Source organism: Acyrthosiphon pisum, chromosome A1 (genome assembly GCF_005508785.2).
Source record: "Acyrthosiphon pisum isolate AL4f chromosome A1, pea_aphid_22Mar2018_4r6ur, whole genome shotgun sequence".
NCBI classification, from domain to species: domain Eukaryota; kingdom Metazoa; phylum Arthropoda; class Insecta; order Hemiptera; family Aphididae; genus Acyrthosiphon; species Acyrthosiphon pisum.
In genome coordinates, this window is record NC_042494.1 from 28,452,760 (window position 1) to 28,463,870 (window position 11,111).

An 11,111-nucleotide genomic window follows, 5' to 3' on the forward strand; every position below is an offset into this window, starting at 1 on the left:
ATTTACTTATTATTAATCATAATTTTTGTTTTTATTTACTTGTATGATTTATTACAACCTAATTATAACTTATAATTTATTAACTTATTTCTCTGGTCTATGAAAATTTGTTAAAATTGAATTTTATCATATTTTCAAAATAAAATTTAAACAATTTTTATTTGTTTGAGTATGGTTTATTAGAGTTTAGTCCTTATAATAATGAGAACTAAAATAAATAATGTTTTATATTATACTATTAAACATTTACAACATTTAAAATATAAATATAAAATGTAAAAGTAAATTGTGTATCAAAATAATTGAAGTATTTATTGTTATATAGGTATTATCATAATGTTGTACTGTGATACTCCCTAAAAAAAAAATATAAATCATATTGGTCAATAAATTATACTTTTGAAAGGGCTGGCCCGATAGGCCATTTACAATAAATAAAGCATTATTTGAAGAATTATATAAATAATCATATTCTTACCTTCTAGCTTGTTCTAACTTTGCTTTTTCAAATTTTACATCATTAAGCTGTCTTTTTAATGAACTTATTTCTTTTTCAAAACTTGTTATTGTAGAGCGACACATGACCAATTCATTTTTTGTTCTTTCCCTATAATATTTACAATTTAATAGGAGACTACTTTTAGTAATGAGTTTAAGCAGTTAATTTATTTAATATGTTGAAGTGTTTTTTTAGGATTCTTCCATTTATTAAAATATTACAATCAGGGATTAAAAAACCAGTTTGTAACCATCTGAAAAGTGAAAATGAATATTGGTTTCAACCAGTTATATTACTATCATTAAGCACTCAGTTTTGGATATAGTGCAAATTATTTGTTGCTCTTGTCACTACTGTGACAAAAAATTTAAGACGGGTTTTATTGGATGATTATAAACCAATATTCCTAAAACACATTTTAAGCCCTGATTACAATAGATTTTTTTTTATACTTACAGATATTCCTCAAGATTTTTTGATTTTTTTTCACTATCTTCCAGCCTTTCTTTTAAATCATTTTTGGTAATGGTTAATTTCATACATTCTTGCCTAGAATCGCTCAATACTGCTTCTATTGTGGTTATTTTTGACCGTTCTCTTTCTAGCTGTGTATTCACCACAGTTAGTTCATCTGCTAGTCTTAAACGTTCTTCTTCAGCTTTGTGCTGTAAATTTTCAACATGGCCTAAACGTTCATTTAAATTAAACTTAGCAGAATCTACACTTGAACATATTTCTCTACAAGCATGTAAGTCTTGTTCCAATTTAGAAATGCGGTCGTTTCCAGAAGACAATTGAGATTCTAATGATACTATTTGATGAGTCAGGTTAGATATCTAAAGATAAAAAAAAAAAATCAATTTGTACAATTATAATCAAATGTTGGTAGTTTAATTTTGAGTTGTAGTCAGTATTTTACTTGTGATTCATAACTGGATATAAGATCTTCTTTGTCCACAAGTTTACGTTCCAAATCAGACATTCTATGTTCCTTTTCTCTGAGAAGGGTTTTGGTAGATTTGGCTTCACTTTCGAGGCTGTAGTTATTACTTTCTAACTGAGTGGCCTCACAATTTAATGTTTTAAATTGTTCTAATATTTCATCTCTTTCAGATTCTTTCACTTCAAGTATCTCTTCCACTCGTCTTATTTCTAATACGTATACTTGTAACTGCATTTTTAAATCTTCAGCTTGTTTTTTAGATGCTTCTAATTCAGCACGCAAGACTTTATTATCTTGAACTACCATATCTAAATCATTTTGAAGTCTCCTAAAAAGATAAATGTTACTATTTAAAAGTAATAAAAACAAATAGTAAAATAATTTATATAAATGCTTTTAACACAAAAGCAAGGACATTATTTAATAATTGTATACATATTATTATTTATTTTGATTTATTTATGTTGGTCAAATAAAGTAAATACTAAAAATTGGTGTAAAATCTTCTAATATTTTGTATGCATACTTCTTTTCTTTTTGCTGGCTACCAGAGTTACTTTCAATTAATTTATATTCTGCTTTAATGTTAGAAAGTTCAAGTTTTAAGCTATCACACATCTTTTCAGTTTCTGATTGTGAACTTAAAGCGTTGCTGTTGAATACAAATACATAATTACTTAGTGTTACACAATAATATATATGAGTAAAAATTAAAAGCTATTTTTACCCAATTTTTTTAGCAGCATCCGTTAGTTTTGAATGTAACGATTGAATTTGTTTTTCTTTATCAGTAACTAATGAATCCAGATGGATAATACGCTTGGTTTTTTTTTCCAATTCATTCTTAAATTAAAACATTCAAACTTATAAAATGTATGTCATGTAGTTTTTAAAATCCTATGAAATATTTAAAAATAAATACCTAATACATGAACCTTTTAAAAATGCTTTGATCATGAATCACACTTTATTTGTTGATAGAGGAACCATTATAATTAAATATAATATTTTTAAATATTGTTTTTTATAAACTTAAATGATATTATACCAACCGTTAGAGTATCACGTTGATGATCAATAGCCATTGTGTTATTGTGAGATTTATGTCGTTCTTGTTGTTCATCAATTAATTGATCATTAAGTTTATTATTTATGAGTTTTAATTCTTCTATTCGAACCTGTGCACGTTCTAATTGTTCTTCAGTAGCATTTTGAGCAAACTGTGTGGATTGCAGAGTCCGTTCAAGACGATCTTGACAACATCTAGTTATCAGTTAGATTAGTATATTTTAATGGAGTGGGGGATTTACAGGAAGGGTCCAGGGGTACTAATATTTTGAAAATTTTATCAAGTATAGGAATTGATAAAATAAATATATGATGTAAATTTCAAGTGTCTAAAGTTATTCATTTTGAATTACAACAAATAAAGTATATAATAATAAAGTTATTTTTTTTTTTTTTTTTTTTTGAAAAAGGTGGATAACCTTATAAGGAATCTTGTATTACATTTTAAAATCTTAGATTTAAAAAGAAAATTTTTAGGAATTTCTAACTCAAAATAATTTGCACATTTTCGTGATTTTTACGCCTTTTGACAAAATTTAACTTTAAATGCTTACAAAAAAAAAATTGTGACTGGATTTTAAATATTTTTCAAATGTCTTTGTAAAAATATATTAAGAGCCTTGTATTACATTTTCAACTTTTTTTTATCCAACAAATACAATTTTATTGACATTAAAAGAAAAAAAAAACTAAAATAATTGGATACTGAAAATGTTCGTTAACAGTTCAAAACAAATCAATATTTTTTGAAAATATTATCGTGTATAGAAAATGCTAATATAAACAACCAGTGAAAATTTACTTTTGATCATCCATCATGGCAGTAAGTCTTTTTAACTCTGCTTTTAAATGAGAAATTTCTCTGTGATATTTCTCTGATTCTCGTTGTTTATTGGCACTTTCCCAAGTAAGTGAACGTTGTTTTTCAATCAACTGATGTTTTTCATCTTCCAATTGTTTAATATATTCCCGTTCATTGTATTCATTATTTTTTACAGACTCTCTAGTTTTCTATAAAAAAAAAAACTTAATTACCTAACATCAATAACATTAATGGTTTAATTACTGACCTTAAGTTGAGAATTTAAGAATTCAATTTCTTTTTTTAAGCCAATTATTTCTTCAGCAAACTCGTCTTTGTCTCTTTTGAGCTTTAAAATGTTTTGTCTGTCTGATCGTTCATAGACTTCTCTCTTCATTTCTTCTATTTTTCTTTTAAAATCTAAAATCTAGAAAAATAAATGTCAATAAAATGTATAAAAGGTGTGATAAATAATTTCTTAGATTACTTCTGCATTATGTTGTTTCTTTAAACAGTTGATTTCATATAAGTATTCATCTCGTTCTGCTCGTAGTTTACTCACTGCTATTTCTAAATCATTTGACCTCTTCTCATGTCTTAATGGATCAAGTTGAGATTTCATTATTTTTTCTAATTTTCTCTCATAATCTCTTCGTTCTGCATCAAAGGTTCGTTTAAGTTCATCTACAGACACCTTAGAACATGAACATTTATTTTCTTGCCATGACTTAGTTTTGTCATTTTTTTCTGTTTCTAAGATAAAAAATAATAACATATAGGCAAGTGTATATTTATTATATATTATTATTAATGTATAGTAAGTATAATTAAGTAATATACTTGATTTTTGTATATTTTGTTCAAGCTGTGATATTTTTTGTGACTGTAAATGCTTTTCCTCCGATATTTTTTCTATTTCTGACATTAACTCGGTTTCTGTATATAAAAAAAGTGAATCAAAAAATTGCATTTCACTAATCATTACTAAAATACATTTTAATTTAAAGTTAACCTATATTTTTGGAGAAGTTTATTTTTTCTAAAAGTTGTTTTTGATCATCCAGAGCCTTTTTAAGTTTATTTTCATATTCACATATTTCAGATTCCAGAGACTGATTTTTTGTTTTTAGTTCTAACAAACACGTATTGTTTTCCAATAAAACACTCATGTCCTAAAAATCAGAAAAAAAATTAGCCTTATTAAGTACTTAAAACTATATTCAATGAAGTAAATTTAATCACCTTATCACAATTACAATGGTTTTTGATATACTCATTGAGAGAACGTTGAAGAGATTTTTTTTCTTCAGTTACTCTGGTTAAATGAAACATTGCTTCACTATGATTAGCCAATACCTCTATATAAACAAAAAAAAAACAAAACAGATTATAATATAAACCGCCAATGTACGTTATAAAATCATTGGTTTCGTTAAGTATGGCTCGGCATTTTGCGGATTATAGAGGGTTAAATTGGACTGTCAAAATATCATAGTATAATATAATAATTGACATAATATATAGTTAATATTTTTTAGGATTGATTTTATTGTTATTTAAATATTAAAAGTTTTAATGAGATGTTTATATAATACTTTAGTTAAAAATAATACATTATTATTTATAGATTTTACGAGTAGTTTATTTTTTGAAACCAGCTATTGAGAACAAATTTTCTCTGAAGCTCAATAAAATATTTTAAATGTATCTCACTAGAAGTTACTATCTGTCCATTGGTTTAACGGTTTAACCTGAACAATGATCAAGTAGACCAAGTAGAAAGTGATATTACTTTTGATTTACTTTAAATAATTTCAGGAAAAATTTGTTTTTGTGTACTATATTCAGAATTAATATTCTATTATATTTATAATACTGTATGCAGAAAATTTGGTATTTTATAAAAAAAAAATCAGCTATTGGAAATATTATTTTATAGTTTGGAAAGCAATTCACAGAGGTGCTAGCGGAAATTTCTTTGTGTAAAGTAACTTGGTCTCAAAATAAATTGATTTTTAATTTATTACCATCCAATTGTCTTCGAAGTACTTCATTATCAGCTCTCATATCAATAAAAGTATCAGATTCTGCATCATTTTTTATCATTTGACTTTGTTGTTTCGGTGAAGTTTTATTGGACTAATACATGCATAACATATATCATTTATATATTAGGTTTATATTTGTTTTTAATTGTGTTATTAACATGACTATTTTTACCTGACATTTTGTATGCTTGATATTTTTTTTTAAGTGTACAGTTTCTCTATATAATTCTTTTACTTTTTTCTTTAAAATATCATTTTCTTTATGTATAATTTCTTTATTTTCGTCTCCATTTTTATTATTATCTGAGTGATCAATTTGTATTAAAGGTCTAAGCGACTTAAATTCTTTACCTGAAATAGTAATAAATATTGTTAGATAAATAAAATGCAATAAGATAGATAATATTGAATAGCTACACGCCTACAAATTATTAAAGTAGAATAAATACTTTTATTTTCTACTTGTGGTATCAGAAAAAGATTTCCCAACTCTAAAAGTTTTGCATTTTTAATAATTGCTTCATCTTCCAAATGTTCGACTTTTTTAGAAAGTTTTTCATTTTCTTGTTTCCATTCTTTTATTTCACTTTCCAAGATACCAATTTTATTTTCAAGTACTGAAAATAAAAAAATAGCTTATTTAATTATTGCACTATACTTAATAAAGAATTAGGTTTTTTGAAAATCAGAGAATGTCAGAGTCACATATTGTGTTGTCTATGTCATTCCATATAAACTATAGTAAAACTGTTAAACTAAGGAAACATTTATTATTTCAGTACTTACTAATTAGAAAATATATCATCCATTTTTTTAAAATAATTTTATTTAATTAAAAACTATATTATACCTACTTAATTTTAGTACCAATATGTAAAATAACTATTATTTTAATATTATAAATTGTCATTGTCATGCAAAAAGTTATCACGTGAAAATTTGGCAAAGAAATATGATTGAATGAAAAAGACAACAAACGTTACATAGATGTTATACTCAAGTAGTTTTCAAATAAATTTTAATTTAAAACTAAATTGAAAACAGAATAGTGCTTACTCTTAACATATTCAAGCTCTTTCTTTAATTTTGATTGCAATTCGTTATGCTCTTGAATAAGTGAACAATTATCTCGTAAATACGGTGCTGATTTTGCTTCTAAATTTCGAGCAACCTCAAGTGTGTTTTGAGCTAAATTCTTGTACTGTTTTAAACTGTTGGTTGTATGTAATAAGTCTCCAATTAACTGACTAACAAGACCAATAGAATCAGGTGGCATATATTGTCGATAGCCAAGAGCATCCAATTGATATCTTATTGATTCAAATCGCTCATTTTGTTCAGGTTGATTCATTTTAAAATCAACTTTTATGTTAAATTCAAATACAATTACAAAATAGTTAACCTGGATATTTTTTATTCCGATATTAAGTTTTAAATATTGTAAAACATTGTAAAAATAGATTTCTATTATCTTCCAAAATTCAATATTCGAAATATGTCTTGTAAAAATTAAAATATAGTAATTTATAAATTATTAAATGACCTTTTGTAGATTTATATTGATCTTAAAACTGTTCATTTTGTTTACTGATGTTGTAGTGCTCTTCAGCATTGTTGAATTGTTTTCTGTGATAATGAAGTCCGACTGTCGGGACTCTGAGATCTTAAATCAGACTTCTAAACTACAGCACTGCACTATAGAAAATACTGAATAGAAATTAGAAATCTGTGTTCTATCTTAAATCGTGGTCTGGTTGGTCGGCTTCGGGATATTATAAACCTCATCCTCAGATTTTTTCATTTAATCTGTGCCTCATCGACCTAATCTATTAATTTTGTAACTATGTGTAAGTTTAAAATTTATTTTTGTTGATAACAAAATGTAAGAAAATAACGACTATTTTAATATTGATAAAACGTTGAGATAAGACAATTTAAAATTTTAAAAAAGCGGGCAAGTCGATTACGTTCTGTTGTACATTTAGGTGTTTAGAGAGTCACTGTGCCTATGTATTTTTAATATTTTTCAACTGCTATTGTAAGTTGTAACAATATATGAGGAGCTTTGTATTAAATTTTTACACTTTTTGGCCAAACAGATAAAACTTTATTGATATTTATTGAAAAAAAAAACTAAAAAAATTGAAAACTGAGAAGGTCCGTAAACAACTCAAAAAGAGTCAAATTATTTTCAAAATTTTATCGTATACAGGGTATCCCGTGAGGATTTACTCATTGCGATATCTCCTGAAATAATAGAGATATCGTAATTCTGTTTACTTATTAAGACTCACAGAGGTAAGCACTACAAATAACTAATTTTTATTTTTTTTTTATGTTTTGGTAAAAAAGTTAAAAAAATTATTTTTTTAATTAATTATTTAAAAAAATATTGAAGATTGCCATTATATAGAGTTAATTTTTCTGAAAATATTGACGTTTCAACATTTTAATTTCATTAATTTCCTGATTTTTAATAATTTTTTTAATTAATAAGTAAAACGGCAAAAACCGGTTTTTGTCCGGACGGCGAGTCCCCCTCTACGGCTAATAGGTAAATCCTCACGGGACACTCTGTATAGAAAATGCTAATATAAACATTCAGTGAAATTTTTAAGAATCTACAGTCATTCATTTTTTAATTACACTAAAATAAGAAAATCGTCACATGAGAAATCGAGCAAATATCAAATGTTGTAAAAATAAGAATTTCAAACGCTCACAAAAATTTAATTTGACTTCCTTGTAGATATATTTTATTCTTTTTTGATAAAGGTAGACAATATTATGTGGAACCTTGTAATACATTTTCAAATCTTAGACTTAATAAGAAAAATTTTTACGAATTCTTAACTCAAAATAATTTGCTAATTTTCGTGATTTTCGTGATTTTTACATATTTTGTCAATTTTTGAACTTTAAATGCTAATAAAAAAAAACTGTGACTAAGGATTTTTAATATTTTTCAAATGTCATTGTAACAATATAGTAGGAGCCATATGTATTTTTACTTAACAAATAAAGCTTTATTGACAATCATAGAAAAAAGTGGATGTCGCTCTGCTGTACAGTAGGCTACAAGTGGGTCACTGTATAATGGATAGTATTAAATTTTAATTCTATGATATAATATCACTGTATAAGAAAAACGATTCTGAGCGGAGACGGTTTGTCAGTCTAGGTATTAGACATACCTAATATAGGTATACTTATCTATAGTATTAAAAAAAAATTGACCTATAATAGGTATCAATAATAAATTCCGAATTAATCATAACACAATATCCATTAGGTAACGCGTTATACATCAACAACGAACCGTGGTACTATCATAGATATATAATAGTATACTTTAGAATTTTCAAGTGCCCACGAATAATATTATACAATCACAACAAAATAACTAAAATAGTTATTCCAGGTTTTTTAATATGTAATTTTGTCCAAATTTGAACTTAAAAATTAAAATGACTATAAAAATAAACTGTGTAAATGTATTTTTTAAATTTTTTGGTAACAGAATTAATTACTTATGTGGAATCTTGTTTTAAATTTTTAATTCTTAGATACAAAAATTGAACATTTTATAAATTTTTATCTACAAAATAATTTCTCAAATTAAAATTTGATATTTAAATGCTTATAAAAAAAAATTGTGCCTATGTTTTTTTAATATTTTTCAACTGATATTGTAACAATATATCAGGAGCTTTGTATTAAATTTATACACTTTTTGGCCCAATAGATAAAACTTTATTGATATTTATAGAAAAAAAAATTAAAAAAATTGAAAACTGAAAATGTCCGTAAACAGCTCAAAAAGAGTCAAAATATTTTCAAAATTGTATGGTGTACCTATAGGAAATGCTAATATAAACATTCAGTAAAATTTTCATGTATCTACAGTTATTCGTTTTTGGATTACAACAAAATAAGGAAATCGCTACATGAGAAATCGAGTGAATATCCAATGTTGTAAAAATTTGAATTTCGAAGGATCATAAAAATTTAATTTGACTTTCTTATAGATATTTTTTTTTTTTTTTTTTTGATAAAGGTAGATTATCTCATAAGGAATCTTGTATTACATTTTAAAATCTTAGATTTAAAAAGAAAAATTTTTACGAATTCTTACATACTTTGTCAATTTTAGATTCTGAGTGGAACGATGAATGTATTGATTTTACAATGATGTGTGTTTTTTTTTAAATTTTTTTTTTGTGTCTGTGTACACGATAAGTAGTCGAAATAATGCTTCGATTTTCAACTTCAGTATCTTGTTCGATTGGAAAGTGAATATCGTTGGTGCATTGGGGAGGTCAAAATTTAAAATTCCCAGTAATTTTCAAAAGCGCCAAGAAAAACCAAAGAAAAATTAAGGAAAAACGGGAATTTTTACGCAAAATCGATTTTTCACAAAATTGAATTTGGTTTTTGGTGTAATTTTAAAAAAAATTACCGTAGATACATGAAATGTTGACTGAATGATTATATTAGCATTTTCTACACACCATAACATTTTGGTGAATATATATAATATAAACTAGCAATAACTTAGTTTATATAATATTTAGATTTTTTGGTTTCAGGATGGAATATTTATGAGAATCCTTGTTCTAATTTTTTTTGTTCTTGGATATATAAATTGAACATTTTATAATTTTTTGAGGCATAAATTCACTTTAGCTAACCAGCACATTTTTGGAATTTTTTTTTGAAATTTATTATAGATATATAAATATGTTAAAATATAAAATGATACCTACAGGTTTACATTTAATAATGAAAAAATCAGTTAAACAAAAAAAATAAACGAATATTGAATACACATAGGTTAGGTAAGTACCTATTCTTCTTAGATAGGTAGGCAGGCAGGTAGCCTCTCTAGGCCTAGGAGGTCAGCCAGAGACATGGTGACCAGCGAAGCCTTGCCTGACACCGTCCGCAGATAACCCTTGACCTCTGAGACCGTATCAGATTCTAAATGGTCCTAACCAAGGCTGCTACAGAGCGGTGGCGTATTTACGGGGGGGGATATGGGGGATAGATCTCCCCCCAAGACCTTTTTTTTTGTAAAATTAAGCTTACTTATTTTCTGTATTTCTCAATATGATACTACTTTTAAGTTTTAAGTAGGTACCTATATCTGTTTTCTAAATGTTCTAGCCGTGGTAATTTGTCTGCTTTGATATAGTCGTTCGTGGCATAAATATCGGAAAATAAAAACATATATCTTTATGGTGGTATGGTATACTATTTTTTTGAATTCTCTGCGAATTATTTTTCATGCATGAGTATAAACCCGATAAATAGTCGGTAAATAAAACAAAATTATACCATGAAGACTATAGATTTACCATAGGGCATGGGTTTATTTTTAGTGACTGAAAACATTGTATTCACCTCTGGGTTACATGCTTTAAATGTTTGTCATAAAGAGGTTTATCCAAATATTCATGAACTCTTGAAAATATTTTGTACTTTGTCTGTATCAACTGCTATACATCTGAACGATGTTTTTCAAGTTTTTATTAAGCATTAAGTCTTACCTAATAAATAGTATGACAGAAGTAAATATTTTATCAATTTTCCTATCTAATATTGAATAATAGCTAAAAATTAAATAGTAATTATTATATACTTTGTTTATTATAACCGACTTAGACACTTAGGGCCCGTTTTACAATCATAGTTTAAATTTTACCAGTCGAATTCCGTGGTTTAACATTAGTTTAACTATTGTAATACGGA

At 25.9% G+C, this 11,111-nt stretch overlaps 1 protein-coding gene across 1 annotated transcript; it reads right to left on the reverse strand.

Moving 5' to 3' along the window:
- Window positions 1-140: 140 nt before the first annotated feature.
- LOC100163804 (centrosomal protein of 135 kDa) lies at window positions 141-7,206 on the reverse strand. Its single transcript, XM_001945514.5, has 17 exons — window positions 6,417-7,206; window positions 5,810-5,977; window positions 5,533-5,711; window positions 5,340-5,451; window positions 4,555-4,670; window positions 4,325-4,484; window positions 4,153-4,248; window positions 3,800-4,065; window positions 3,581-3,739; window positions 3,313-3,521; window positions 2,495-2,705; window positions 2,170-2,285; window positions 1,969-2,094; window positions 1,419-1,770; window positions 956-1,335; window positions 479-607; window positions 141-356 (listed from the first exon to the last, which is right to left on the reverse strand). The coding sequence occupies exons 1-17, from the start codon at window positions 6,709-6,711 to the stop codon at window positions 332-334; spliced, it is 3,099 nt and encodes a 1,032-aa protein (XP_001945549.2). The 5' UTR covers window positions 6,712-7,206; the 3' UTR covers window positions 141-331.
- Between the last annotated feature and the right edge of the window lie 3,905 nt (window positions 7,207-11,111).

What these genes read in the sequence shown, in the direction of transcription:
- LOC100163804 (XM_001945514.5), bottom strand. Translation starts at nt 6,711, where the DNA reads ATGAATCAACCTGAACAAAATGAGCGATTTGAATCAATAAGATATCAA. An exon ending in TCAAGCATACAAAATGTCAG is followed by an intron (nt 5,452 to 5,532) that starts GTAAAAATAGTC and finishes TGCATGTATTAG; the next exon opens with TCCAATAAAACTTCACCGAA. An exon ending in AAACTTCTCCAAAAATATAG is followed by an intron (nt 4,249 to 4,324) that starts GTTAACTTTAAA and finishes TTTTATATACAG; the next exon opens with AAACCGAGTTAATGTCAGAA.